At 45.8% G+C, this 27,484-nt stretch overlaps 1 protein-coding gene across 4 annotated transcripts in view; it reads right to left on the bottom strand.

The window, feature by feature from the left end:
- The window catches only part of LOC119967483 (transient receptor potential cation channel subfamily A member 1-like), a 645,844-nt gene that overhangs the window by 53,687 nt on the left and 564,673 nt on the right, over positions 1 to 27,484 (bottom strand). For all 4 annotated transcript variants that reach the window (XM_038800105.1, XM_038800113.1, XM_038800133.1 and 1 more), the window contains one exon: positions 16,195 to 16,297. In XM_038800105.1, coding sequence (XP_038656033.1) covers positions 16,195 to 16,297 — 103 coding nt within the window. The remainder of the gene's footprint in view (positions 1 to 16,194; positions 16,298 to 27,484) is intronic.

Here is a 27,484-nt window from a genome sequence, read left to right as displayed (position 1 = left end):
TGAGGGTGTGGGGACAGTGGCGGAAGCACAGGGGAATGTGGGGGTGGGGTCGGTATAAACGCCTATTTGTGGCAACCACCGGTTTACGTGTGGGTGGCTGGATTGGGGGTTTCCGAGGTGCCAGCGAGTTAGGATCGAGCAGTTTGGGGACCTGTTTATTGACGGCAGCTTTCCGTGCCTGGAGGACTTGGAGGAGGAGTTTGAGCTGCCCGGGGGGGAATGGGTTCCACTACCTGCTGGTGAGGGACTTTGCAGGAACAGGTCTCAACCTTTCGCACCAACTGCCCCAGGGGATACAGGACAAGGTAGTGTTGAAAACAGGAGTGGGGGAAGGGAAGGTCTCGGAAATTTATAAAGAACTCATGGAATGGGAGGGAGCCCCGGTAGGGGAAGTGAAGCGAAAATCGGAGGAAGACTTGGGCAAGGAGTTAGAGGAGGGGTTGTGGGAGGATGCCCTGAGTAGAGTCAATGCGTCCTCATTGTGTGCCAGGCTTAGCCTGATACAATTCAAGGTGGTACACAGGGTGTATTTGACTGTGGCCCGTATGAGCAGGTTCTTTGAAGGGGTAGAGGATAGGTGTGGGCGGGCCCGTAAATCATGTCCACATGTTTTGGGTATGTCCAAAGCTTTGGGGTTTTGACAGTGAGTTGCCAATGTCATGGCAACGGTATTGAAGGCACGGGTGGTTCCGAGTCCAGAGAGAGTGATTTTTGGTGTATCGGAAGACCTGAGAGTCCAGGGGCGAGAGAGGCTCATGTTTTGGCCTTTGTCTCCCTGGTAGCCCGGAGACGGATCTTATTGGCGTAGAGGGACTCGGAACCTCCAAAAGGTAAAGAGAAGAGTGAGGCATTGGGAGGTGGGAAATAGTTAGTGGGAAAGGGGGACTGGGGAACTGTGTATGTAAGCCACGTTGGCTGGGTTTGGTTGTAAGGTGGGTGGGTGTTATTTGTTCTGTTGTTTTTCCTCTTGAAATTTGTTAAAATTATATATGCCTGAAGAAAATATTTGCAAAAAAAACCTTTTTTAGCACATAAATATGGAATCACAAATAAAACACAAACTTATACCTTATTCTAATACCCACAAAAACAAATATAAATTACTTAAATTATCTCTATTTCCTCACAAATGTAAAAGATAATCTTGTGAGCCTATTTATGCTCTTCCTCTGTCATCTTTACAGGTGTGTGTATGGGCCCAGATGAATGTGACTTAAAAATGGTGGTTGTGATTTACCTAGTCTTTTTAGTTCAGGAGATAGTTTCAGTAACTTATCTTGTTTTTTGTTTAACTTATGAAAATCTGTCTGGTTAATTCTTTAAAATCTGAAAGTGTAAATGGAACTCCTACAGGATCGGCAAAACACTTCCACTTTAAATGAAAAAAAATCCAGTTACATTCAAACATGGAATTGGAGAATAGAGGAATCATTTCACTCCTGCTCAGATGGTCATTGAAAAAATGCATGTTTAGACTATCGACATGTAATAAATCGGAAAAGACTGAGGGATGAGTGGAAGTGGGAAATGAGAACATGGATTAAGGTGGGTCTGGGGTGGTCCCGGTGGATTGGAAATTAGCTAACGTGTCACCACTGTTTAAAAAAGGAGGTAGGCAGAGAGCAGGAAATTATAGACCAGTGAGCTGAACTTCGGTAGTAGGGAAGATGCTGGAATCTATCATCAAGGAGGAAATAGCGAGGCAGCATGGGTTCATAAAGGGCAGGTCGTGCCTAACTAATTTAGTGGAATTTTTTGAGGACATTACCAGTGCAGTAGATAACGGGGAGCCAATGGATGTCGTATATCTGGATTTCCAGAAAGCCTTTGACAAAGTGCCACACAAAAGGTTGCTGCATAAGATAAAGATGCATGGCATTAAGGGAAAAGTAGTAGCATGGATAGAGGGTTGGTTAATTAATAGAAAGCAAAAAGTGGGGATTAATGGGTGTTTCTCTGGTTGGCAATCAGTAGCGAGTGGTATCCCTCAGGGATCCGTGTTGGGCCCACAATTGTTCACAATTTACATAGATGATTTGGAGTTGGGGACCAAGGGCAATGTGTCCAAGTTTGCAGATGACACTAAGATGAGTGGTAAAGTGAAAAGTGCAGAGGATACTGGAAGTCTGCAGAGGGATTTGGATAGGTTAAGTGAATGGGCTAGGGTATGGCAGATGGAATACAATGTTGACAAATGTGAGGTTATCCATTTTGGTAGGAATAACAGCAAATGGGATTATTATTTAAACGATAAAATATTAAAGCATGCTGCTGTGCCGAGAGACCTGGGTGTGCTAGTGCATGAGTCACAGAAAGTTGGTTTACAGGTGATTAAGAAGGCAAATGGAATTTTGTCCTTCATTGCTAGAGGGATGGAGTTTAAGACTAGGGAGGTTATGTTGCAATTGTATAAGGTGTTAGTGAGGCCACACCTGGAGTATTGTGTTCAGTTTTGGTCTCCTTACTTGAGAAAGGACGTACTGGCACTGGAGGGTGTGCAGAGGAGATTCACTAGGTTAATCCCAGAGCTGAAGGGGTTGGATTATGAGGAGAGGTTGAGTAGACTGGGACTGTACTCATTGGAATTTAGAAGGATGAGGGGGGATCTTATAGAAACATTTAAAATTATGAAGGGAATAGATAGGATAGATGCGGGCAGGTTGTTTCCACTGGCGGGTGAAAGCAGAACTAGGGGGCATAGCCTCAAAATAAGGGGAAGTAGATTTAGGACTGAGTTTAGGAGGAACTTCTTCACCCAAAGGGTTGTGAATCTATGGAATTCCTTGCCCAGTGAAGCAGTTGAGGCTCCTTCATTAGATGTTTTCAAGGTAAAGATAGATAGTTTTTTGAAGAATAAAGGGATTAAGGATTATGGTGTTCGGGCCGGAAAGTGGAGCTGAGTCCACAAAAGATCAGCCATGATCTCATTGAATGGTGGAGCAGGCTCGAGGGGCCAGATGGCCTACTCCTGCTCCTAGTTCTTATGTTCTTAAGTTGGAGCATTTTTTCACTTGAATGGTTTCAGCCCACTGATGACCCTGGGCTTGAATTGTTGTCCCTTTTCCTCCAGGAGGGTGAGAAATGTCGCATGCCTGTCCCCCACCAGTTAGATGCTGATATCTTTGTTGGTGTGCCACCTTTTCCTGCGAGAGAAAGTGAGTGCAATCTATTTGGATGATTTGTCTGTTTTAGTTGAATAGCTAGTATGGTGTACATGGAGAGTTTTGGGTGAAGCTCGCAGCTGTGTTATGTTTGTGAGGTGAGGCTATGAATTTTAGGTATGAGTTATGGTTGATAGTGAATGTTGGTAGATAAATGAAGGAGTGTTGATGAATACAACAGTGTGTATCTAGTTAATTTGCAAGGATATGGTACCAGATCTTGACAACTTGTGTAGGTTCATCAAACCTCTTTGTGCACTAGCCCGAGGACCTTGGGGCAATGATGCCTAACTCTTCCACTGTTTTCTCAGTGTTTGTCTGGGACCTCTTGGAAGAGGACCTCTCTCCTGCAGTCCATCACCCACATCAGGTTGGTCAGAATGTAAAAATTGGAAGAGACTGACTAAAAGGTTAACTGGGAGCAAAAGATCAGAGCATGAAAGGAAGCTTGCTAGGCAGGTATTTAAAAAAGAACATACTAAGATACGTGAATGTTTGTCATCTAGAGAGTGGCAACGAGGAGTTAATAGTAGATAATAAGGAAATGCAGATAAAATGAACAAATATTTTGCTTCTTTCCTCACTATAGATGATACAAAAAACATTCCAGTAATAACTGTAAATCAAGAGATGGAAGGGAGAGGAGTAACCCAAACTAATCAGGAGGAGTCAGCATGGTTTTGTGAAAGGGAAATATGTTTAACCAATTTATTGGAGTTCTTTGATGGAGTAACATATGGTATGAATGAAGGGGAGCCTGTAGACTTGCTGTACTTGGATTCTCAGAACACATTTGCTTAGGTGCCACGTCAAAAGTTATTGCGGAAAATAATAGCTCATGGTGTAAGTGATAACATATTAGCATGGATAGAAGATTGACTGGCTGGCAGAAAACAGAAAGTGTGCATCGATGGGTCTTCTTCGGATTGGTAGGATGTGATGACTGAAGTCCTGCAAAGGTCTGTATTGGGGACTCAACTTTGTCCAATTGAAATCAATGGCTTAGATGAGAGAAGTTTAGGCGTGGTAGCTAAATTTGAACATGACTCAAGGCTAGGTAGGAAAAAATGTTGTGAAGAGGACATAAGGAGGTGCCAGACAGATATAGATAGGTTGAGTGAGTGGGCAAACATCTGGTAGGTGGAGTAGAATATTGGAAAATCTGAAGTTGCATCGGCATCCTGAAGATGTGGTTCAGATGTCTGGACCACTCTGGTGGGGCTCTCCAATATAGCACAAGGAGTGTCTCGCACATTGTGGTAGCCTGCTGCGTCCTGCACAACATTGCGGAGTGAAGGAGGGACATGCTGGAAAATGAGGAGGAAGGATACCAGGCCTCATCTGACGGGTAGGATAGGGATGATGGCCAGGAGGCCCAAGGTATGGGATCTGTCCAGACACAGGAGGCCAACCTGTGTGTGTGCCAGGGCCGCCGCACACGGGACGACCTCATCACCTCCAGGTTCGCCGACATGGGGGCCAGTCCATCAGGAGCTCAGCCATCCTGTCCCACTTCTCCAGACTCCTCCATCGACACTCACATCCTCCCATGTTCCCCCAATCTTCACCCCAGCCCCCTCCTTAGCTCCCACACCCCCTCTGAAGATCCTACCAGCATCATTAAAGGATGTAGGCCCTGGGGTGACGGTCTCAGTGGGTCCTGTCCACGGGATGGAGGAGGATGACGACGCGCTGTGAGATGAGCTCTCGTGCTCCTTATCGTTTGACAAAGACTGACTCCTGCCTTCAGGATCACCTTCCAATGTCTGCCCGAAACATCCCTGCTTGTGTGCTGGCCATTCCATCTCATGGGCCTATATATCCTCTGAGGGGTGGGGGGGGGGGGGGGGGGGGGCGGTGCAGTTGCGGTCATAGGGATGGTGAGCGGTGATGGACCACTTACTGGATACACTGCCCTACAAGGTGCCTTCATACTTCTTTCCCTGTTCCCTGTCGCCACTGAGGTCAACCCCAGGTGGAACGTCAGACTGTCCTGGGGGCCCTGTCCCATGCCATCCTCCAGCACCCGCACTACCAACCTCCCACTCCTTCCATGTGGCACACCTTCTACAGCCAGCACAGAGGACTGAGGCAGGTCATCATTTTGTCACAAATGTGTTTTATTGTGTCCATGTAAATTATTATGCCCTGACCCCTAACCTATGTGCTGCACCTGTGCCACCTTAATTAGTGTCTAACTTTCTTAACTTACATGCTCTACCATACCTGATACGTGTTTCCCCAGACAGCACATCAGACTTGGAGGCAGCCTGCTATGTTTCTTGCCCTGTGACCTGAGGTGCCTTCAGCAGCACCTGGATGGGCCCAGGCGGCACCTTGTCACCTTGCACCCTATTCACCCCCCCCCCCAAAGGGGGCTAGGAGCAGCGCTCCGTAAATCTCAGCCGCCGGACCTTGACGCTTGGGCAGCGTGCCGAGAATGACATGACGGCGGCGCCTAAGTGACATCAGCCGCACATGCGCAGGTTGGCCGGGTCCAACCCGCGCATGCGCGGCTGACGTCACGACGGCTGACGGCTCCAACCCGTGCATGCACGGTTGCCGTCTTCCCCTTCGCTGCCCCGCAAGACGTGGTGGCTTGATCTTGCGGGGCGGCGGAGGGGAAAGAGTGTGTCGCTTGGAGACGCCGGCCCAACGATCGGTGGGCACCGATCGCGGGCCAGTCCCCTCCCAAGCACAGCCGTGGTGCTCACTCCCCTCTCCGCCCCCCACAAGCCACAAACGGGCATTTGGTGCCATGTTCACGACGGCAGCGACCAGGTGTGGTTGCCGCCGTCGTGAACCGGTCGGGAAAGTCAGGCCGCTCGGCCAATCTGGGCCGGAGAATCGCCGGTCGCCGTGAAAAATGGCGAGCGGCGATTCATCCGAGCGGGGGGGTGGGAGAATCGCGGGGCGGGGGGTGCCAGGGCGGCGTGTCGTGAGTCGCCTGGCCCTCCCGCGATTCTCCCACCCGGCGTGGGGAGCGGAGAATCGCGCCCTATATATCTGGCTATCTTGGAGAACAAGACAAGGAATATAACAGTCCCCAGACTGTGCTCCGGTACCCCAGATAGGCTGGAGCAGACAGCCTTGTCTGAAAGTGATCCTGCAAGACAAAAAACAAGACACTTGGTGCGGTATCGGGAAGGAGTGGTGTGGGGGAGAGGGGTGACTCACTTGCTGTAGGGACATCACTATGCATTAGTGGCTCACTTGGTTGACCCATGCTGTCCTTGGACTGGGAGATAACCCTCTCTCCCACCTACTCCGCTAACTCCAACCCTGCTCGGCTACGGTCGGGATCCTCAGTGCTGGAAATGCGACTGAGTGCAGCCTCAGCGGGGGTTCCCTGCTGAGGCCCACAAAAAAAAGTTTGCCGTTAGAGAGATTATTCCTGGCGTTACAAGCATCGGGAATGACCACACAAATCCCGCCCAGAACTGACTGTTTGTTTAGGTTAGATCGTGTCTGTAGTCTCTCAAATGGAGAATTCCGCCCACTGTGTGCTGTTTTGGTCCCCTTATTTCAGAAAGGAAGTGGTTCAGAGGAGGTTTTCTGGATTGATACCTGGAATCAGTGGATTATTTCATGAGAAAAGTTTAACAAATTCGGTTTGTTTCCAATGGAGTTTAGAAAAGTGAGGGGTGACTTGATTGAAGTATATAAAATTCTGAATGGTTTTGACAAGATGGACATGAAAAGAAGTTTCCTCTAATGAGTGAGTCCAGAACTAAGGGGCACTATTTTCAAATTAGAGGTTCCCCTTTTAGGATAAAGATGATGAGAACTCTCTCCCTGAGGTTTGTGTGCGTCAGAAGGCATTGGAAGCAGGATCATTAAATATTTCCAAGGCAGTGATAGATAGATTCCTGTTAGGCAAGGGAATCAAAGGTTACTGTGAGTTGATGGGAATGTAGAACTTGAAATCAAACACACCAACCATGGCTTTGTGAAATGGTGCAGCAGGCTCAAAGGGCCAAATTGCCAACTTCTGCTCCTATTTCATATGTTCGCACTGTTGGTAGTTTCCAAAATCAATGGTTTTAGTGTGACTATTATTTTGTAGTTTTAACTACAAGGAAACAGAAGAGCTCCTACGTGACTGCTTGGAGACAGTGGACTGGTCCATATTTAAGAACTCAGCAATCAACTTAAATGAGTATGCCACCACCATCACAGACTTCATCAGCAAATGTGTGGATGACTGCGTGCCAAAGAAAGCAGTCCGTACATTCCCCAACCGGAAACCATGGCTCAATCGCAAGATTGACTCCCTACTGAAGGACAGGTCAGAGGTGTTCAAGTCAGGCGACCCTGACCTTTACAAGAAATCCAGGTACGACCTCAGCAAAACCATCCAAGATGCCAAGAGAGAATATCATACCAAGCTAGAGTCACAGTCTAGCGTTACAGACTTTTGGCGGTTGTGGCAAGGTGTAACAACATAACGGGCTACAAAGCGAAGCCGAGCAGTATCTCCTGCAGCAGTGCACCCCTCCCCGATGAACTCAATTCTATGCTCGGTTCGAGCAGGAAACCAACGATCCACTGTTGAGTGTCCCAGCCGCCTGTAACACACCCATAGCACTATATCAGCTTCCAAAGTCAGATTGGCTTTCCTGAAAGTGAACCCTCGAAGGTGACGGGATCCCTGGTCGTGAACGAAGAACCTGCGCGGACTAGCTGGAAGATGTGTTTGCGGACATCTTTAAGCTGTCCCTACTCCGCTCCGAGATCCCCTCGTGCTTCGATAAGACCACCATCATACCGGTGCCAAAGAAGAACCAGGCAATGTGCCTCAATGACTACTGTCCGGTGGCCCTGACTTCAGTCGTAATGAAGTGTTTCGAGAGATGATCATGAAGCGCATCACCTCTATGCTCCCAGAACGCCTTGATCCACTGCAATTCACATACTGCCACAACTGGTCCACAGCAGACGCCATCTCCCTAGCCCTACACATCCCTAGAGCTTCTCAACAACAAGGACTCCTACATAAGACTCATATTTATTGACTACAGCTCCACCTTCAACACCATAATCCCAGCCAACTCATATCAAAGCTCCAAAACTAGGACTTGGCTCCTCACTCTGCAACTGGATCCTCGACTTCCTAACCCACAGACCACAATCAGGAAGAACAAACAACAACACCTCCTCCACAATAGTCCTCATAACCGAGGTCCCACAAGGCTGCGTACTTAGATCCTACTATACTCCCTGTACACACACGACTGCGTGGCACAATTTGGTTCCAACTCCATCTACAAGTTTGCTGACGATACGACCATAGTGGATTGGATCTTGAATAAGGACGAGTCAAAATACAGGAGGGAGATTGAAAACCTAGTGGAGTGGTGCAGCAAAACTAAAGAGCTGGTCATTGACTTCAGAAAGCAAAGTACTGTACATACCCCTGTCTGCATCAACAGGGCTGAGGTGGAGATGGTTAACAGCTTCAAATTCCTAGGTGTGCACATCACCAATTTGTCTGTCCTGGTTCACCCACATCGACGCTACCACCAAGAAAGCACAACAGTGCCTATACTTCCTCAGGAAACTAAGGAAATTTGGCATGTCCACATTAACTCTTACCAAATTTTACAGATGCACCATAGAAAGCATCCTATCTGGTTGCATCACAGCCTGGTACGGCAACCGCTCGGCCCAAGACCGCAAGAAACTTCAGGGAGTCGTGAACACAGCCCAGTCCATCAGACGATGGGAACCTACCTCCCATCCATTGACTCCATCTACACCTCCTGCTGCCTGGGGAAAGCGGGCAGCATAATCAAAGACCCCCTCCCACCTGGCTTACTCACTCTTCCAACTTCCTCCATCAGGGAGGAAATACAAAAGTCTGAGAACACGCACGAACAAACTCAAAAACAGCTTCTTCCCCACTGTTACTAGACTCCTAAACAACCCTCTTATGGACTGTGTAGCCATCTGGGATGGCCACTCAAAACCAGGAACAGAGAAACTCGCAAAGCATAGCGGGTAAAATGGATAAAGCAAGATTTAGGTAGGCTCAGAGCCTGAAATGTATATTTGCAAGTGAGGAGTCCAGATGGTATCGAAACTCCGACCGATTAGCATTTTGGTGGACCGATTAGCATTTGATGGCCCATCTCCACCAAGACAAAGGACTGGTACTTGAGCGACCGGTACAGTCCCAGACATTTCGACGCCACTCCCTGTTCTAGGGAGCCATAAACAACAGCGTCAGTGACGGCTTGGGACACACCCAGCCATCCAGGCACCCGCCCATTTATTGGTTAGAAATCGAAGATAGTGATCGGGCATCACCCAATTAGTGGGGTCCAAACTGAAGGACCGCCCAAAAGAGCGCGAAAACCCCCAAGTATAAGAAGAGAGTCCGCCATATGTTCATCCTCTCTTGGACCTGGCGCCCCGGCGACGTCTATTTCCAAGTGCAGCACCACCAGAAGCAAGTCCAAGTTCAACGCTCGCTACCAGACGGATGAGCCTAGCTGAGCAGCAGTACTTCTCCAGACTCGATAGATCCAGAATCGAACGGCGGCCACTGTTCCTCTGACCTAAGCCGGGTGCCTGAAGTTAAGTACAGGTTGTCTTAGTCGATAGGTGTAGTTAACTAGTAGTTTATGTTGCATGACTAATTGTGTGTAAATAAAGTACCCTTGACCTTCAGCATGGGTCAGCTGACTTACGGAAGCGCAATGGGGGGGGAAATCAGTGCTAAGCGGGTGCTTGGCGGGGGGGGATGGGAGCGGGGGACTGGGGGGGCGGAAGGGGTGCTGCTTTGCTGACTGAAGGGGAGCCAGTTGTTGGGAATGGATGGAGAGTCGGGCCGGGGGGCCTCCGGCGGGAGGGCTGGAGCGAGCGGGGGGTGCGGGTACGTGGCTGGCCGAAAAAGGGAGATGGCTAGTCGGCTGGGAGGGGTAAACCCCACCCCCATCCAGGCTGATCACGTGGAATGTGAAGGGCCTGAACGGGCCAGTGAAAAGGTCCCGTGTGTTCTCGCACTTAAAGGGATTAAAGGCGGACGTGGCCATGGTACAGGAGATGCACTTAAACTTGCTGGCTTGGATCCGGTGTCCAGGTCGGGAAAAGTGGCCGGCGGCGGCCAGGGCCCTGTGGGAGTTCATGGATCAGATGGGGGGCGTGGACCTGTGGAGATTCGTGCGGCCTAGGGCGAAGGAGTTCTCCTTTTTCTCCCATGTCCATAAAGTCTACTCGCGAATTGACTTCTTTGTGTTGAGCAGGGCGTTAATCCTGAGGGTGGAGGGGGTTGAGTACCCGGCCATTGCGGTCTCGGACCATTCGCTGCATTGGGTGGACTTGCGACTGGGGGCAGAGGTGGGGGGGGGGGGGGGGGGGGGCAGCGCCCTCTCTGGAGACTGGATGTGGGGCTGCTGGTGGATGAAGAGGTGTGTGGGTAGATAAGGAGGAGCATTCAGAACTATGTGATAACAAATGACACAGGAGAGGTAACAGCGGCAGCGGTTTGTGAGGCTATGAAGGTGGTCATCAGGGGAGAGTTAATCTCTATTAGGACCCACAAAGAGAAGAGGGAGAGGGCGGAGAGGGAGAGGCTGGTGGGAGAGTTACTTAGGGTACACAGGAAGTACGCGGAGGCCCCCGAAGGGGGGCTGCTAAAGGAGCGCTGGAGATTACGGGCAGAGTTTGATTTATTGACCACGGGGAAGGCGGAGGCACAGTTGACGAAAGTGAAAGGGGCAGTCTACGAGTATGGGGAGAAAGCCAGTAGGATGCTGGCGCACCAACGTCACAGGAGGGAGGCGGCCAGGGAGATCAGAGGAGTGAGGGATAAGGAAGGTATTTGGTGTTGAGCCCAGAGAGGATCAATTAAGTCTTCAAGCTATACGAGTCAGAACCCCAGAGGGGAGGGGAAGAGATGAAGCAATTTTTGGATCGATTGAGGTTCCCAAGGGTGGACGAAGAGTGGATGGAGGGACTGGGGGCTCCGATTGAGTTGGAGGCGGTAGTTAAGGGTCTGGCAAGTATGCAGTCGGGCAAGGTCCCGGATCCGGACGGCTTCCCTGTAGAATTTTATAAGAAATTCTCGGAGCTACTGAGCCCTCTCCTGCTAAGAACCTTTAAGGAGGAAAAGGAGAGAGGAACCCTCCCACTGACGATGTCGCAGGCATTGATCTCGCTCATTTTGAAGAAGGAGAAGGATCCGCTTCAATGTGGGTCCTACAGGCCAATATTGCTCCTGAATGTAGATGCCAAATTGTTGGCACAAATTCTTGCCACCAGAATAGAAGACTGTGTCCTGAGAGTGATCGAGGAAGACCAGATGGATTTCGTCAAGGGCAGGCAACTGAACACAAATGTGAGAAGGCTCCTGAATATTATTATGATGCCCTCGGAGGGAGGGGACGCAGAAGTAGTGGCTGCAATGGATGCAGAGAAGGCCTTTGACAGGGAGTAGTGGGGGTACCTGTGGGAAGTATTAGGTAGGTTTGGATTCGGGGAGGGATTCATAGGGTGGGTCAAGCCACTGTATCAGGCCCCCGTACCGAGTGTGTCCATGAACCGGCTGAAGTCGGAGTATTTCAGGTTGCACCGAAGGATGAGGCAGGGATGCCCCCTGTCCCCGTTACTATTTGCCCTGGCAATTGAACCGTTGGCCATAGAGCTTAGGACTTCAAGGAACTGGAGGGGGCTGGTTCAGGGGGGGGAGCACTGGTTTTCCCTCTACAAAATATGCTGTTGTATATTTTGGACCCGCTGGAGCGGATGGGGGAGGTCATGCGGATCCTGGGGGACTTTGGGAGCTTCTCGGGGTACAAGTTGAACGTGGGGAAAAGTGAGCTGTTTGTAATCCATGCTAGGAGTCAGGAGGAGAGACTGGGGGAGTTCCCGCTCAAGATAGTGGAGAGGAGCTTTCGATACTTAGATATACAGGTGGCTTGGAACTGGGATGCACTACACAGGCTCAATCTATCTCGGCTTGTAGAGCAGATGGAGGGAGACTTTAAAAGGTGGGACATTCTCTCGCTTTCCCTGGCGGGAAGAGTGCAGCCTGTGAAGATGACGGTTCTTCCCAGATTCCTATTCGTCTTTCAGTGCCTCCCCATTTTCATCCCCAAATCCTTTTTCAAGCGGGTGAACAGGATTATCACAGGGTAAACCCCGTGAGTCAAAAGACTATTCTTGGAGCGTCGCCGGGGTGGGAGGGAGGGTTGGCGCTGCCGAACTTCTGTAGCTACTACTGGGCGGTTAATGTGGCCATGATAAGGTAATGGAGGAGGGATCGGCGTGGGGGCGGCTTGAGGCATCGTCATGCAAAGGCATCAGCCTAGGGGCAATGGTAATGGCACCGCTGCCGTTCTCGCCGGCACGATACACCACAAGCCCGGTGGTGGCGGCGGCAATGAGGGTATGGGTCAATGGCGAAGACACAGGAAGGAGGAGGGGGCCTCAGTTTGGACCCCGATACGGAACAACCATAGATTTGCTCCGGGCAGAATAGATGGGGGGTTTCAAGGCTGGTATAGGGCAGGCATTAAAGGATGGGGGACCTGTTTATAGACTGGGTTTTCCCCAGCGTGTAGGTGCTGGAGCAGAAGTTTGGCCTGTCCCCGGGAAATGCTTTCAGATACCTCCAGGTCCGGGACTTTTTAAAAAAACAGGTGGGGACATTTCTGCTGCTACCCCCTCAAAGGATACAGGACAAGGTTGTGTCTGGCATCTGGGTAGGAGAGGGGAAGGTGTCGGACATATATCAGGATCTGCAGGGGGCGGAGGAAGCCCCAGGGGGGAGCCGAAGGGCAAGTGGGAGGAGGAGCGAGGCGAGGTGCTAGAGGAGGGCCTGTGGGTTGATGCCTTGGGCAGGGTGAACTCGTCCGCATCATGTGCCAGGCTCAGTTTAATTCAGTTTAAGGTGGTGCACTGAACTCACATGACGACGGCAAGAATGAGCAGGTTTTTTGGGGTGGAGGACAGGTGCGCGAGATGTGCAGGGAGCCCAATAAAACATGTCCATATGTTTTGGGCATGCCCGGTGCTTAAAGAATTCTGGCAGGGCTTTGCGAGGACTATGTCCAGGATTTTGGACACGCAAGTGGAGCAGAGTCCAACAATAGCGATCTTTGGGGTGTCGGAGGATCCGGGAGTGCAGGAAGCGAAAGAGGCCAAAGTGTTGGCCTTTGCCTCCCTGGTAGCCCGGAGATGGATCTTGTTAATGTGGAGGGACTCAAAACCCCCGTGCGTGGAGACCTGGGTTAGTGACAGGGCTGGGTTCCTCAGCCTGGAACGGATAAAGTTTGCCTTGAGTGAGTCCTTGATGGGGTTCTCCCGACGGTGGCAATCTTTCCTTGACTTTCTAGGTGAGCAGTAAAGTGTCAGCTGGTGGGGGAACTGTTGCTATAATGTGTATTTTTGTTTGGATAACGATAGCAGCCACCTTGTTTCGTTAAATATTTTTAGTTTCTTTTCTTCGTTATGTAAAAATTTTGGTTGAAAAAAGCTGTAATAAAATCTATTTTAAAAAAGGTACTCTTGACCTTGAACTAACTAACTGGTGTTTGGCTCTTTGATTGATAGCCGGTTAAACCTTGTGGCGGTATCAATTGATACTTGGCGACTCTGAGCATTAGAATATAGATACCAAAAGAAAGGAGGGCAAATTCACTGATTGCCGTAGTTAGAGCAGTGCCACAGAAAAGGCAACAACTGACCTCATTAAAACTACACCCCTGTATGCTTCACCCGATGCCGGTGTTATCTAGTTACATTGTGTACCTTCTGTTGCCCTATTATGTATTTTCTTTTATTTCTTTTTCTTTTCATGTACTTAATGATCTGTTGAGCTGCTCGTAGAAAAATACTTTTCACTGTACCTTGGTACACGTGACAATAAACAAATCCAATCCAAACTAAATTTTGTAGTTAATATGTACTTAATCATTTTATGCTAAATTGAGAAAAGTTATTTGAAAAAAACTAAAAATGCATTATTTGAAATAGATAACTTTAATTGAGAAACAATTAAAGGATAAGTAATTAATTAATAGATATATTTGGAAGACTGTTAATGTAATCTGGAACACAAATGTTTGTAACTGTAATAATTCTAAAAACATTATTAACACATTATTATTAATACTTAATAATAATACTTAAAATGCCATGGGAATTATAAGATGCTTCAATCCCAGATAAAATAAGATTCTTGTTTAACCTTGATGGAAGGAATGAATAGGCTCCTATTAAACATGTCCAAACTTTAAATGACAGAACCAATTATTGCTTGACCCTTAGGGTTATCTCAAGATAAGAGATGCTTAACATCGCCTTAAAGTTTGAACAATTGGAGCAATTAGTTAGAAGTTAATAAGCTAACTTTTATTTATCGATAAATTGGCTATTTTCCAACAATGAACTATTTAACAACATTAAGGTAATAAAAGGTCTCGAGAAGCCATGTTGGTAGAAAGAGGTTGTGGGAGAGAGGTGTTGTGGGAGAGAGGTGTTGTGGGAGAGAGGTGTTGTGGGAGAGAGGTGTTGTGGGAGAGAGGTGTTGTGGGAGAGAGGTGTTGTGGGAGAGAGGTGTTGTGGGAGAGAGGTGTTGTGGGAGAGAGGTGTTGTGGGAGAGAGGTGTTGTGGGAGAGAGGTGTTGTGGGAGAGAGGTGTTGTGGGAGAGAGGTGTTGTGGGAGAGAGGTGTTGTGGGAGAGAGGTGTTGTGGGAGAGAGGTGTGTTGTGGGAGAGCGGTGTTGCGTTGTGGGAGAGCGGTGTTGTGGGAGAGCAGTTTTGTGGGAGAGCGGTGTTGTGGGTGAGAGGTGTTGTGTTGTGTTGGGGAGAACGGTGTTGTGGGAGAGAGGTATTGTGCTGGGTTGTGGCAGAGTAGTGGTGTGGGAGCGAGGTGTGTTGTTTTGAGGGAGAGCGGTGTTGTGGGAGAGAGGTATTGTGTTGTGTTGTGGGAGAGAAGTATTGTGGGAGAGAGGTATTGTGTTGTGTTGTAGGAGAAAGGTGTTGTGGGAGCAAGGTGTGTTGTGGGAGAGCGGTGTTGTGGGAGAGAGGTATTGTGTTGTTGTGGGAGAGCGATGTTGTGGGAGAGAGGTATTCTGTGGTGGTGTGGGAGCAAGGTGTTGTGTTGTGTTGTGGGAGAGCGGAGTTCTGGGAGAGAGGTGTTGTGTTGTGGAAGAGAAGTGTTGTGTGAGAGAGGTATTGTGCTGTGCTGTGGGAGAGCGGTGTTGTGGGAGCAAGGTATTGTGTTGTGTTGGGGGAGCAGTGTTGTGGGAGAGCGGTGTTGCGGGAGAGAGATGGCGTTTTAACATATTATCCATATTTTTGGAGCCTTCACTTCATGGCCATGGCCTGGGTGGTGCGAAGTCTGTTCAACTGTTAGAGTTAAGCTGTCTCCTCTTACTGTTAATTACTGTTAATTGGCACTCTGCTCTTTATTGTTCTGACTTATTACCTTTTTAGTGGTTAGTAAGTTTTTTGACTTCACCATTTAAGGTGTTCTTTCTTGCCATGTGGTTAAGTCTCTAGAACCTGGTGTAATATACATTGTGGGGTTATTACAAACAAGTGAACCCCTAAATCTTAGTTCAAATAAACCATAGTTGTTACAATATGCATGTTTGTATCAGGGCCTTTTGTGCCCCATCAGACAACATGCTCTCTACTCTTTGTGCTATTTGCACAGTTTTCTCACTTTTCAGTGACCATTTCAAAGCCACTTCCAGCATCGACTGTGGTCAGAATGCACTTCCACTTTAAAAGGTGAAAGCTGATTTTACATAGTTCAGGTTAGTTCTAAGTGGCGCTTGCCTCACATGAACTTAGACCTCTTGCTGATTGAGATGTCCTGCCTCACAGCTGTGGGTTTAGCACTGCGCTACTCTCATGATAATGACCAGGTAACATGTCTGTTCATCATAAACTCTCCACCCATTTTGAACCTTATCCAAATCTGCCCCCGCCCCATTAATATCCCATCTATTAAAAAATTAATTTGTCTGCTTTGAAAATCTTCTGCTTGGGTCAGAAGGAGTGGTAACACTGTCTACATACCTTTTCAAATAAATGTTGGCCGTGGACATTTTATTTCTCAAGAATTTTTCTTTCAATGTAATACTATGAAGTTTCTTGTCATCAGGAACTTGATCCTGTAATCCTAGAATTCATCATAAATTGTTAGGAAACATGAATTATATAGATGAAGAAAATATAGACTGAGAAAAGGAATTAAGCAGGCAGTATTGATCTGGAAATATCATATTGCTGAAAAGAGGGACATGTTGCTGAAGCTTTTCATCTTGCACTCATCAGGGCAAATACAAGAGTGTCAAATTTCAAATGGTCACAACAATTTATACTGTTGCAGGACCATATCAGACTCCAATTTATATTAGGAAACCGGACAAGAAACCCCAACAATTTTTCAATTTGTAAACTGTGAGTAAAGGATACTTCACTCCAGGAGTGATTCCACCGGCAATGAGGAATCTTTTATATGAAAACAAATCTTATTATTAACACAGGAGTAACCACATTAAGATCACAGAAAATAGCTTTTCAATTAACAATTAAACAGTTCTGGAAAAAACAGAGGAACTACTACATTATACATTCTCTATTTCCAATTAAATAAAGCCCATTAGAGTTCAAAAGCCACTTGTAAATGAAGTTAACAAACACAAGGTTACTTGCTGTAAACTTTATAGAGATTTCTTGGAAATACTGGTTGGGGAGAGAGAGAGACAGCCTGCAGATTCTTCTGGCTTTGTCAGACTCCTGCTCAACCTGCCAGTCTTTTGAAAAACTGCTGCCCAACTTAAAAACTCCGAGGAGACTGCCAAACCGAGAACAAACTGCAAAACTACAGGCAGACCTGACTCGACCCATTAGTTACATCATCTTTATCCCACTCAGATCCCATGATCTGCTTACCTAAGTGTAGGCACAATGTTTCAAATGATCTGCTCTCCAGGAATCTCTAGCAATCAGAACAAAGTTCCAGTAGGCATTTCTTTTTAAACAAGTACATGGTTGGAATGAACAATTATTTCACTTTTACAACATCTTAAATGCATCTTTTGCAGATACAGAATCTGGATACCTTAACCTCGGTTCTTAATAACATTACTGCAACAGATATATACAATACAATCTATATTTAAAAAACATCCTACATTCATCACATTACAGGGGAAAAAGGTACAAACTGGGTTCCTGTACCAGCCTTCCTGGACAGGCGCTGGAATGTGGCGACTAGGGGCTTTTCACAGTAACTTCATTTGACCCTACTCGTGACAATAAGCGATTTTCATTTCATTTTCATTTCATTTCATTTCATTTCATTTCATTTTCATTTCATTTCATTTCATTTTTTCAACAGGTTGACTCAGGCATGGAGAAAGCAACGGGGAAATAAAGGCTAACCATGTTGCCAGGTAATTAAAAAAGGTGCAAGGTTTGAACACATTTGTAGAGAATGGGGGCTGGAATCTCTGATTTTCAGGCTATGTCCTGATGCTCGCGTGGGAACGGTGGTGTTTTATGACTGCAAATTCGGTGCAAAATGGCCTCCGTTTGGCTGGAGGCTAGTAGGAAGGCAGCGTAGAGCACCTGGCTCTCGTGGCTAATACGACCCAGAGAATTGTCGGGTCCGTGGCCACGCATGCGCATGGCGGTGGCCTGCAGTGGCTGTGCTGTGCATAATGGTGCCGGTCGTGTGCGGAAACGGCCTGCAAAATAGCGTCCCCCTGTGGTCGACTTATGAGTCCCGGAGCACCCCTCAGCAGTGCCCCCAACCCCTGCCAAACTTCCCCCTGCTCGTGGATCGGCTCTCCTCCGACTGTAGTGGCACTGGACTGAGCCCACAGCTGCCACGCCAAGTTCCCGACAAATGATAGCAATCGCGACTGACGCTGTTGGGAACTCGGCCAGTCGGGGACGGAGGAACGGGGGGGGGGGGGGGGGGGGGGTGCCTCAGGCAACGTCCTCGATAGTTCTAGGGTACGCCACTTTGGAAAGTGTGGGGCATCATGAAAGCAGTGCCGCCCCCGATTTCGGAGGAAACTGGGATTCCCCGGCCGATCGCCAAACTTGATTTCGGCATTGGCGAATCCGCCCTGGGTATTTGCATGTGAATATATGTCACTTGCAGCAAGCATAAAGAAACCATGTTATGGGCCTGTCTGATTAACTTAAAGTGGTTGTTCGTGTAGTTATTAGCATAATCAGGATTGTTCAGAAAGTGCTGCCCAATCAGCAAATCATTTTTAACAGTTGATTCTTTGTTTTGGTTGTTGCAAACATAGGTTGCTTGGATACAATGTTTACTCTGTCCATTCTAAACAACCGGAGGAAGTATTGTTTGATTAGGGCAGCCAATTATTTGAACATATGGCCAACACACTTGGCATCGCACTGACAATGTAATTCATATATGGTATTGCTCAACTGTGTGGTCGTCAGAATTTGTTTTTGGGCAGGTGGCAGCATCCTATTAAGGGAAATTACCACTTGCAGCGCCGCTTTTTTGAATTATCTGGAAGCATTGTCCATGACAATGCCTTGGCGAATTGGATTAAATTTGCCAATAAATCAGCACCATTTTCTCCTGTAGTATAAATCGTGCCGATTCTTGCATTTGATCTGATGAATGCAAGATAAAAAGCTTCAGCAATATGTTTCAATTTTCAGTAATATTCATGTTCTGTGTTACAGGTGAATGCATGATATGCACACACAAACACACACACACACACACACACACCAGGGTTTGATTATTGTGTGCAGCTATTAGACAACTGTATTAGAACATAGAAAAATACAGCACAGAACTGGCCCTTCGGCCCATGATGTTGTGTCGAACCTTTGTCCTAGATTAATCATAGAATTTACAGTGCAGAAAGAGGCCATTCGGCCCATCGAGTCTGCACCGGCTCCTGGGGAGAGCACCTTACCCAAGGTCAACACCTTCACCAACACTAAGGGCAATTTATCATGGCCAATCCACCTAACCTGCACATCTTTGGACTGTGGGAGGATACTGGAGCACCCGGAGGAAACCCACAAGCACACGGGGAGGATGTGCAGACTCCGCACAGACAGTGACCCAAGCCAGAATCGAACCTGGGACCCTGGAGCTGTGAAGCAATTGTGCTATCCACAATGCTACCGTGCTGCCCTTAAGAACAAATTGATCTACTCTCCATTATTCTACCGTAATTCATGTACCCATCCAATAGCCGCTTGAAGGTCCCTAATGTTTCCGACTCAACTACTTCCACAGGCAGTGCATTCCATGCCCCCACTACTCTCTGGGTAAAGAACCTACCTCTGACATCCCCACTATATCTTCCACCATTCACCTTAAATTTATGTCCCCTTGTAATGGTTGTTCCACCCGGGTAAAAAGTCTCTGACTGTCTATCTATTCCCCTGATCATCTTATAAACCTCCATCAAGGCGCCCCTCATCCTTCTCCGTTCTAATGAGAAAAGGCCTAGCACCCTCAACCTTTCCTCGTAAGACCTACTCTCCATTCCAGGCAACATCCTGGTAAATCTCTTTTGCCCCTTTTCCAAAGCTTCCACATTCTTCCTAAAATGAGGCTACCAGATTCTTTAACTTCTAGTGTTATTTTATCAAACATATTGTTTGCTCAAATTAATTTGATAATCTGTTGTTTCTGGGATGACCAACAAAAAACAATAATAAATTATTTTGTAATTTGAAAAAGTAAACAAGAATTTTGGGCTCCATCAATAATTTGTTTATCCAAGGATAGTGAAACAAGTAGGGGCTGGTTTAGAACACGGCTAAATAGCTGGCTTTTAAAGCAGGCCATGGCAGGCCAGCAACCTGGGTTCAATTCCCGTACCAGCCTCCCCGAACAGGTGCCGGAATGTGGCGACTAGGGGCTTTTCACAGTAACCTCATTTGAAGCCTACTTGTGACAATAAGCGATTTTCATTTTTCAGTAAGCTGCTTTATAGAATAGGATTCAACAAGCCACTATGCCCACTATTGAGATGCTGATCACTCAAACCCACCTCCACTGGGTAAGACATCTCACTCGCATGCCTGACATCAGACTCCTGGAGAAAGAGCTCTACTTGGAACTTGGTTGCGACAGAAGACTTGCTGGAGGACAGTGGAAATGATTTAGAGATGTCCTCCAAAGATCAAGCGACTCACGAAAATGGAGAAGAATAATTTAGGAAGGTGCCAAATTGAGAATCATTAAGAGGAGCATCTAGAGATAAAATCGAGACATTGGAGAGAACATACAAGCCTCCAAACATTGCATCTGCCTGACCCTTCAAGCACCATTTGGCTCTCGTCTGGCAGATTCTATAGACTGGATTTATCAATCATCTTAGAGCCCATCAAACTGGAGTGGAAGCCGGTTATCTTCGAATTTGAAGAACTGCTGAAGTATGAGAATTCATAGCACTAACAATAATTGTGTCAGAAGGAATGTAAATCCACAGTGATTTTTGCCATTATAATTTTTAATAGATAGCTTTGAAAATGCAGTTACCATATACTGTGACAGATAGACGAAAAAATACAGGGGGAAGAATTCTCCATTCATGAGACTAAGTGTTGACACGGGGCAGGATTAGTGGGCTTCCATGACAGCAAAATTGGCGCTGTACCTGGACCATAAAGGGGCCAGTACCAGCGCCACATGGAACACAATCGATTCCAATGAGAAACGGTGCCGGATTTGTTGGGTTCGAGATTGACACTCAGGAGGGTTACAAGCTGCAGCCACATATACACACTGCACTTCCCACACACATTAACCCCAGCCATCAAGTTGGCAGCAAGACGAGCGCGACTGAGGTATAGATATGCCGAACTGGAGACCCTGCTGGACGTCGTGGAGGAGCGGTGGGCGAACCTGTACCCCAGGGTGGTGTCATGCGGGGGGTGTCCGTTTAAGAAATGATTTTGTCTTATCGCATGGCTTCAGTGATGACATTGGGTGTGTGGAGCTGGGCTGTGGCTCTGAGTTTTGCTTTCGCTTTGAGTTTGGACTGGGTTTTGAACTGCACAGGTTGAAAGAAGTGTTTCTCTATCTTCATTTTAAAAGCTGTTTCCAGACTGCTCAAAAACTTAAAAGAGATAATTGCTTTCTGGAAAGAATTCAAACCTGCTGTTTGGAAAGGAGAACAAGAGTATCAATAACAAGTCTTATAACAGAGAGAATGACGTGTGCTGGGGCACACCTTTGAAAAGGGGTTTCTGGTTTTACTTGGATTTTGTTATTCATAGAATCACAGAATTTACAGTTCAAAAGGAGGACATTCGGTCTATCGAGTCTGCACCAGCTCTTGGAAAGAGCACCCTACGAAGTCCATGCCCCCCCACCCTATCTCCATAACCCAGTAACCCCACCTAACACCTAACCTTTTTGGACATGAGTGGCAATTTATCATGGCCAATCCACCTAACCTGCACATCTTTGGACTGTGGGAGGAAACCGGAGCACCCGGAGGAAACCCACGCAGACACAGGGAGAACGTGCAGACTCCGCACAGACAGTGACCCAAGCTGGGAATTGAACCTGGGACCCTGGAACTGTGAAGCAACTGTGCTAACCACTGTGCTATCGTGCTGCCATGATTAGAACAGTTAAGGGGGAATTCATTCAGGGTTATACATAGATTACTGTAGCTGTGTGGGGTCTACTGTGTGAGTTTATAAAATGTTAACCAAATTTGTAGAATAAAGCTTGTTTTTTGATTAAAATCACCGAAGAACTCTATTGAATAACACCTAAAAGGCAGGCTCTTGAGCTCATTGTAACCAAAATCAATAAACAGTTATAGGTCAGGTGAACATTACAATATACTTTGGTGTTTTCTAAATCCTGGCCCATAACAAATAGGGGTTCATGGGATAGAAGTCAATCATTCGTGATTGGGTTGACTTCATGAACTTAAAGACAGTGAAGGTTGAGCATATTTCTGTTTGCTTTTCAGTTGTAGTATCCAAGTTTAAATAGGGAGTGTGTTGTGGACAATGGTTCTTTCAGAGGCTCAGAAGTTTTTGGGGGCAGATAAGGTCACACAGTACCTTCCAAACAGAGACTAAAAAAGGCTTTTAGATTTGGCAAAAAATTTGCAGTTAACATTGCCTGATAAAATATGATAAGAAGAGGTAATTGTGGCGGTAGCTGAGCATTTAAAATTGCCTGAGCATTTAAAATTGCCTGAGTATTTAAAACAACCAGAATCATTGGAAATGGCAAGAATTTAATTACAAATCAAGCAGCTTGAACATGAAAAAGAATTAAAGCAGCTTGAATACGAAATGAAGGAAAACGAAAGAGAAAAGGAGAGAGAAGAAAGGGAAAAAGAACACAGCCCTGGCAGAACAAAAAGAGAGAGAAAGGGAGGTACAGGGAAAAAGAAAAAAGAAAAAGAGAGAGACTTTGAACTTCAGAAACTGGCCATGAAGCGTGAAAGTCAGTTAAAATTGACAGAGGTAAAGAGAAGCGTGCAGTCTGAGGATAGTGATGAGGATAGTGAGAAAGAGCGTCATAGTTGAAGATTTGATGGGACCTGTTTAAATATGTCCAAGCATTGCCAAGATTTGATGAGAAGGATGTAGAAGCCTTTTTTAGTTCATTTGAGAAGATGGCTAAACAAATGAAATGGCCACAGGACACGTGGGTATTGCTGATTCAAACAAAGTTGGCAGGTAGAGCTAGTGTTTGCATCATGATCAGAGGAGGTATCTGGGACGTATGAGGTGAAAAAATCCATTTAAGGTTCATATGAACTAGTGCCTGAAGCCGACATGCAAAGGTTTAGAAATTTAAGGAAAGGACCTGGTCACACATTCATAAAGTTTGAAAGATCAAACCGAGTAATTATGATAGTTGGATAAGGGCTTTGAAAGTAGACCAAATGTATGAAGCTCTTAGAGAAATTATAATTTTGGAGGAGTTTTAAAATTCAATTCCTGATGTAGTGAGAACTCATGTGGAAGAGCAGAGGGTTAAAACTGCGAGATTAGCAATAGAAATGGCAGATGATTATGAATTAGTTCATGAATCAAAGTTTGGTTTACGACATCAGTTTCAGCCTGTAAGGGACAGAAACTGGGGAAAAGAGAAATACTCGAGTGGTAAAGGTTAAGGGGATCTGATGGGAGATAATAAGGATATATACCTCAGATTAAAAAAGAAATCCAGGAGGGTCGAAGACAAAATGAAAAGTTTCAGCTGTTTTTACTGTCATAAACTAGGCCATGTAAAGTCACAGTGTTGGGGGTTGAAGAAAAGCACTGGGAAGGCTGATGTGGTAAAACACGATAAGCCAATGTTAAAGTGGTAAAGGAAAGCAAAATTTAAGCAAAGGAGGTGCAAAAGAATGAACAGCCTGATCAATAAGGCGGATAAGTGATTGATAAGAAGGTGACAGATCTCTTTAAATAATTTACTTGCGTGGGTAAAGTTTACTCATGTGTAACAGGAAGAGTAGGTAAAGAATTCAGAATTTTAAGAGATACGGGAGCTAGTCAACCTTTGATGGTAAGAGATGAGGAGTTATGTAGTTTGGGAAGAATATTGCCAGAAAATGTGGTAATATGTGGAATTCAGGGTGAGAAGAGTAATGTTCCATTACATAAGGTGAGGTGGAAAGTCCAGTGAAGAGTGGTGAAGTGGTTGTAGGAGTAATAGAGAAACTATTTTGTCCAGGAATACAGTTTATTTTGGGTAATGATATAACTGGATCGCAGGTGGGAATGATACCTACAGTGGTTGATAAGCCAGTGGAAAATCAAACGACTGAATTGTTGAAGGACGAATATCCTGGGATTTTCCTGATTGTGTAGTAACAAGGTTCCAAAGTCATAGGTTAAGACAAGAGGAGAAATCAAAGAGTGAATATAAAGTTGAGGTTATCTTATCAGAAACAATTTTTGATGAGGAGGTTGGAAAATAAGAAGTACAGGTGGAGGATGAGGTGGATATTTTCAGTTCAGGAAAGTTGGCAGAGTTACAACAGAAAGGTATAGAAATGAAACGGATGTATCAGAAAATATACAAGGAAGAGGAATCTGAATGCATATGTTATGGGCCAGGGTTTAGAGGCCCCAAAGTGTATCATGGAGTTCACCTGACCCACAACTTTTAATAGATTGTGGTATGGGGAACACACGGCCCGCTCTACAGGTGTGGTACAGCAGAAACCGAAAAGTAATTTTTAAAGCAAAACAATGTTTATTCTCTGAACTCAAGTTAACCTTTTTTACAACATACAGTAAACATCTTAGCAACCGTCAATTCAAATACAACCCCCAAAGAATACAACACTAAGTAATCCTTAATAACTTCCCAAACAACATCCAGAATACAAAAGAAACACCTTTTAACAGAAGCACATCAGATTGACATTCACTACTGAAAACATTTTAAATTTCGAATTCACCAAATGATCAAGAGATAGTCTTTTCATGGCAGAGAGATCAACAGCAGACCTGCTTTGTCTGGCTTCAGCTCCAACACTGAAAATTAAACCAAAAAGACACAGATACACCCAAGCTTTTCTCAAAGTGAAACGAAAAAGCAGAGCTAGAGCTCAGCTCCACCCACACTCTGACATCACAGCAGTAACATGAGCAGCCAAACATTTCTTAAAGCGACATTCTCATGATACCTCCCCCCCAAGAAAAAAACCCCATCAACTTCAAGATGGTTTCATTTTTCACCATTTCACTATCCTTTAAGAAATGCACACAGTAAATATACTTCTTTGTTTCAAAAAACAACACACGCAAACAGGTATAATAATATAGTCCATTTTGTTTCCTTCTTCCTCCAACTGGAATCCTTCTTGTTTGACAGTCTCTTTGAACAAGAAGGTCTCTGCACAATCCATACATTTCTCTACGCCTCGGCATTTCTCTTTAAAGTCAGATACTTTAGTTCAATTCTCCAGCACATGAGCATTGGTTATGACAGCTTTCAGGCCATCAATTGCCTATTGAAAGTCTGCTGTCCACTGAAATGTTTGACGTTTCTTCAGCAAGTCCATCAGTGGAGCAATCACGCTACAAAACTTTTGCACAAATTTTCGACCAAATCCACTCATGCCAAGAAATCGCATTATTTCCCTTTGTGATGAGGGTATTGGAAACTCTTCAATAACTGTTGTCTTCACATCCCCGTGTGACCATTCGACCCTGTCCATTTGTATAGCCAGGGAAAGTGACTTGGGCCTTTCCAAATTCACTTTTAGCTAGGTTTATCACCAAAACCACCTCCTGAAGTTGATTGAATAACTCCATTAGATGTTTCAAATGTTCTGTCCATGTCTGGCTGAAAATTACCAGATCGTCGATGTATACCGCACAATTGGATAATCCTGAAACAACTTTGTTAGTTAACTGTTGAAATGTGGCTGGTGCGTTTTTCATGCCAAATGGCATAGCTTTGAATTGGTATATACCATCTGGAGTCACAAAAGCTGAAATCTCCTTTGCCCATTCGGATAAAGGTACCTGCCAGTAACCTTTAGTAAATCTAGTTTGAAATAAAAGCTGATTGTCCCACTTTCTCAATGCAATCCTCCAAACGTGGGATAGGATAAGAGTCTGTCCTTGTAACTGCATTAACCTTTCTATAGTCCACACACAACCGTTGGGTATCGTCTGGTTTTGATACCATCACTATGGGTGGGCTCCATTGGCTGCAACCCACCTCAATTGTGCCATTTTTAAGCATACTCTCAATCTCTTTGTTAACCTGGGCCAATTTTAAAGAGTTAAGTCTGTATGGATGTTGTTTGATTGGAACAGCATTTCCCACATCTACATCATGTATAACAATTTTAGTACTTCCCAATTTATCTCCACAAACTTGCCCATGTGATATCAATAACTCTTTCAGGTCAGTTTGTTTTTCCTCTGGAAGGTAACTTAACAATTCATCCCAATTTTAAAGAACATCCTCATTTTCCAATTTAATTTGAGGTATGTCAAATTCACAGTCATCTGGATTTGGTTCGTTACTTTGAGTTCGAATCATTAAAACTTCCTTTTTCTCTCCTCCCCTTTCAAAGTACCTTTTAAGCATATTCACATGATGCACTCGGTGAGTCTTCCTTCTATCTGGCGTTTTTACCACATAATTCACCTCACTTAATTTCCTTTCAATCTGATAAGGTCCACAAAACCTAGCTTTTAAAGGTTCACCTACCACAGGTAACAACACTAAAACTTTATCTCCACTGGGCAGCATGGTAGCATTGTGGATAGCACAATTGCTTCACAGCTCCAGGGTCCCAGGTTCGATTCCGGCTTGGGTCACTGTCTGTGCGGAGTCTGCACATCCTCCCCGTGTGTGCATGGGTTTCCTCCGGGTGCTCCGGTTTCCTCCCACAGTCCAAAGATGTGCAGGTTAGGTGGATTGGTCATGATAAATTGCCCTTAGTGTCCAAAATTGCCCTTAGTGCTGGGTGGGGTTACTGGGTTATGGGTATAGGGTGGAGGTGTTGACCTTGGGTAGGGTGCTTTTTCCAAGAGCAGGTGCAGACTCGATGGGCCGAGTGGCCTCCTTCTGCACTGTAAATTCTATGAAATTCTATGATTAATCTAGGACAAAGGTTCGGCACAACATCGTGGGCTGAAGGGCCTGTTCTGTGCTGTATTTTTCTATGTTCTATGTAAAAACTATGAACTTTGGATTACTTGTCCGCTACCCATTTCATCACATGTTGTGCAACTTTTAAATGTTGTCCAGCCAATTCACCTGCTGTATTTAATCATTCCCTAAAATTTGACACGTAATCCAATAATGTAATTTCCGATTTCTCACTCACCAATTTTTCCTTAATAAATTTAAGTGGTCCTCTTACCTCATACCAAAAATTAGTTCAAAAGGACTAAATTTGGTAGACTCATTAGGTGCATTTTATTGTTTTATTCCTAAGCTATCCATAACTTATTTGAATAACCTTGATGTAAAATTTGATCCTTGATTCGATTGTATTTCTGTGGGGAGTCCATATCTATACGTACAAGTTAGATGGATTGGCCATGATAAATTGCCTTTCGTGACCAAAAAGGTTAGGAGGGGTTATTGGGTTACGGGGATAGGGTGCAAGTGAGGGCTTAAGTAGGTTGGTGCAGACTCAATGGGCTGAATGGCCTCCTTCTGCACTGTATGTTTTGTGTTCTCTATTCCGGGTGGAGGGGTCAGTCACCAGGGGGCATAGATTTAAGGTCCGTGGGGCAAAGTTTAGAGGAGATGTGCAAGGCAAGTGTTTTGCACAACGGGTGGTGAGTGCCTGGAACGTGTTGCCAGGAGAGGTTGTGGAAGCAGATATAT

Source organism: Scyliorhinus canicula, chromosome 1 (assembly GCF_902713615.1).
Source record: "Scyliorhinus canicula chromosome 1, sScyCan1.1, whole genome shotgun sequence".
NCBI lineage: Eukaryota > Metazoa > Chordata > Chondrichthyes > Carcharhiniformes > Scyliorhinidae > Scyliorhinus > Scyliorhinus canicula.
This window is presented reverse-complemented; position numbering and strand designations above follow the sequence as displayed.